The sequence below is a fragment of the Hyposmocoma kahamanoa genome, unplaced genomic scaffold, assembly GCF_003589595.1.
Source record: "Hyposmocoma kahamanoa isolate Upper Pololo Valley unplaced genomic scaffold, ASM358959v1 192, whole genome shotgun sequence".
NCBI classification, from domain to species: Eukaryota; Metazoa; Arthropoda; class Insecta; order Lepidoptera; family Cosmopterigidae; genus Hyposmocoma; species Hyposmocoma kahamanoa.
Genome location: NW_020653719.1, coordinates 9,181,108 through 9,185,055, shown reverse-complemented (window position 1 = coordinate 9,185,055; position 3,948 = coordinate 9,181,108). Strand labels below are relative to the sequence as shown.

Here is a 3,948-nt window from a genome sequence, read left to right as displayed (position 1 = left end):
TTTTTTTACGACTAGAACCAACTAAATAACTACTTATTACTTGGCAAATCCAATTTAAAAAATGGACCACGGTCACTCTGGAATAAGGGAAGCAATGAAATAAAAACAATTATTACAATTAAAATTATATTCAATCAAAAATACCTTGCAATAACCTAAACTTATCCATAGGATTTCGGCTATTGACTTAGGCACTTGTTAATAGCAAAATAAACATAAAAGATAGATGTATAATTAAGTAAGTAATCGAAACTTTATTAGCTATATAAAATACTAAAAACGAAATAAAATTTAAATTATATTTAATCAAAAATACCTTGCAGTAACCTAAATTAATCTATACGATTTCGGCTATTGACTGAGGCATTTGTTAATAACAAAATAAACTTAAAAATCAGTGTATAATTAAGTAACCAATCGAAATTAAATAAATAGCTATATAAAATACTAAAAACCAAATAAAATTAAAAATAAATTTAATAAAAATACCTTGCAATAATCTAAGCTAATAATATTGCCATAGACACTTGTTAGTAACAAAATAAACGTAAAAGATATGTGCGTAATTAATAAAGTAATCGAAACTTTAATAGCTAATAGCGATATAAAACACTAAAAACCCAACCCGTAAAAAACCAAAAATGAAAACCAATCATACATTGAAGACTATAAACATACGCACTTATTACTGTTTTCGATCGTTGATATTATTTATGAAGAATATTTTTTACGAGTTAAACTGTAAGATTGTTTTCTTTGCTCTTCGCTGATGAACTCCTACTAAATAAAAAAATTGTACCCAATTTCTACCCTAATTTATTGGCATAAAATTTCTCTGAAGCTAAATTAATTTATAATCATAGTAATTATTCGCTAAAACGTATTTTTTAGCGAATAATAATATAATAATAATAAAATATAATAATAATAATTTAAAGATTTCGGCAGACGTCTATGGCTCAACTCACACTGGCGTAGAGTCGAAGCGTCGCGACGCGTCATGTTTTTCGCCAATAGCATATTCATCTCTATTTTCCCTGTATTAAGGTACAAATTTGTGTTATGCAAATATGGGATTTAGTGCACATCCGTCATATTCCAGTTACGTCAGAAATAGTTTTTTTCATGATTTCAGTTCAGGTTCATCAGGAATGACGAATGTGGACAACCAATAACGACATTTTCGTCAAATTCCACTTTTATCATATGGATTTAGTACACATCCGTCAGATTCCTCTTTAGTCAGATCATTTCTTTTACAAATTCTTTAAACATAGGTACTAAATAGTACAAAAAGGTACGAAAGGTTAGTTGGAAGAAATCTCTTTATGGGATAAGCTCGCCTTTGTACACAAATATTTAAATTGTTTCTGAAAATTTGTAAGTTACTTTGTGGTACAATAAAGTGTTTAAATAATAATAAATTTTGATACAATTTTGTCTGGATTCGTTAAAATACACCCGCCATTCTGACTCTCAAAAAAAGAATTGACAAATTATGAGAAAAGCGGAATTTGACGAGAGTTCATAAAAAAAACTATTTCTGACGAAAGCGGAATATGACGCACAAGGAATCACGATAATTACTGTTTCGTTACCAGCAACAAATTTCTGACCTATACGAAATAAAGAAATGTTCTGAAGCGGACACCAGCCCGTTACACCAAGTACTAAGTACCAAGTATGATCTGACAAAAGAGGAATCTGACGGATGTGTGCTAAATCAAATATGGAGCCAATCGTCGACGCGCGTCGAGGCGTTGTGGTCGAAAAACAGGACGCGACGCGACGCTTCGACTCTGCGCCAGCGTGAGTTGAGCAGAACTCATAGGAGTTCTGCGATAAAACGTCCACTTCAATTAACAGTAAACAGTGTTCAGTTACAAGTAAGAAAAGGTGAAAAGGATTCTCTCCTAGACGTGTGACGATCAACATACATATATCACCTACGCGTAAGTACCTTTGGAGTAAAGGTGCTCTTGGAAATAGGTATAAGGCAGTATCAGTATTTTATTGTGGGCTGACCATGTGTTTATTTCTTCTTACGCTTCTTCTTCTTGTCTACTTTGAACGGTCCAAGCTGCTTTCTCACGAGTAGTCCTCTCCACCAGGCCTGAATCATTACTGCACAGCGAGTCATGTCGCTGAAATACTTCTGAGCTTCTGCACGTTTGCGTTTGAATTCGGTCCAATCCCACACTTCTTTTTCATGCAATTTTATCTGTAAAAGAATAATTCAACGTAGACCGACCATTAAATTTTTGTGCAGTCATACTGCTAAAAAATTTCATGTCAGTATTTATTTTAAAACCTTCGCGAGAGGAAAACCGTACCCAGCAGTGAGACGAAGAAATGGGCTTATGATGATTTATTTTTAACCGAACGAAAGGATGGAGGTTCTCAATTTGATTGCTCCGCCATTTGTGAACTGATTTCGAAATTTATTTTCTTGTTGATTGTGGTCCCATCTTATTTGAAAAAATCACCAAATCAGGTTTATTGAATTTCACCCACTTTCCGTTGACTGATTTAAAAAAAAATACAAGGCACACAACGAATGTAATTCCAATGAAAATAATATATTATTCAGAAGTATTACAATAGATATTCGATTCGGTAGTAATTGCTAATCCTGTGCATACCTAAACAAAAATTGAAAGAACAAATGGCGTATTTCTTTAGTGTCATACCATAATCTATCGATAAGTGATTGTCGACATGCAAACATTTAATTAAAGTAGATTAATATCCCATTTGAGAAAATTTTAGGTTATATGGGAATATCCGGGAATGTCACATGAAATTTAGAATTCATTGTTTTGCGTTTACAAATACTCAAATATTACGAAAAGTGAATTTGCACAAAAAAAATGTAATTTGAGAGTATATAAAAAAAGAAAACTTTGAAATATAACTCCTATACATTTCCAACCTCAAGATCATTGACCTACTAACAAATGGACATCGGGTTCGCGCTAAAAAGTGTCCGCACCTATAGGACGTTAAAATCGCATAAAGAGCGTCAATCGCGCAACAGTCTTCGTTTATTCGACTGACAGCGCGGTTGTGAATCATGCAGTATCATTTAATAATAACTTGTAAAAAGCACTGCAGTAAAGTATAAAAACTGGATTCTGTATCATATTTTCACTAAACAAATGTATTGTGTTATCATAGTTATCATTTAAAAGTGTTATTTTGTACAGTTGTATAGTATTTAATTTATATACAAATAAATCGTAAATATAAATTACAAAAGCAAACAAAATAATCAAATAGCTAACTGTCCTTTTTCTACACATTGCATACGCAAAAGATGGAAAGAGACCCATTACGTCAATTTCAAGAAGCCTATATAAACTTCTTGGTCATTTTGAATTATTCGAACCATAAGCGATTGAAATATTTGGAACAAAGAAACTATAGAGTCGTCTTGATTTTCATCTTATTTTTTAGAATGACTTTTTATCAAACGTTAACAATAACTAACAAAATATTGTTGTACTCGTTTTACGATTAGGGATTACCTATCAGAAGTCACAAAATACATTTGCCCGAAGTAACGTTAGCTCTAATTTTCATAATGTCAAATCTATTTTTTTAGGAATATTACAAAACAAAAGCTAATTTTGGCTTTGTGTGAAGCATCAAAATTACTTGAAAATGTAACTTGTTTTATTATAAATCGGTTTTCGGAATTACGGATATTTGAGCTTACGTTTAGTTGAAATATCGGTACATTTCTTATAGTACACCAAATTATAGTGCCCAATTCTTTATTATTTCTTGAAGTGAATTTGTACAAAATTTGACATAATAATATACATAAAAATTAATTGATATTTACAATAAAGGCTGCTCCATTACTGTAGTGTTCTAGTAATTTTCAGTCGAAGCTAAATATGGTGCATTTTGTTAAGTTTCCAATATAAGCTGAATATGGTGTTT

General features: G+C 31.5%; 1 protein-coding gene across 1 annotated transcript in view; it reads right to left on the bottom strand.

Moving 5' to 3' along the window:
- Window positions 1-1,715: 1,715 nt before the first annotated feature.
- LOC113226665 (dynein regulatory complex protein 9-like) overlaps window positions 1,716-3,948 on the bottom strand; it is a 6,641-nt gene continuing 4,408 nt past the window's right edge. The window contains exon 5 of the mRNA XM_026459386.1: window positions 1,716-2,221. Coding sequence (XP_026315171.1) covers window positions 2,033-2,221 — 189 coding nt within the window. The 3' untranslated portion in view covers window positions 1,716-2,032. The remainder of the gene's footprint in view (window positions 2,222-3,948) is intronic.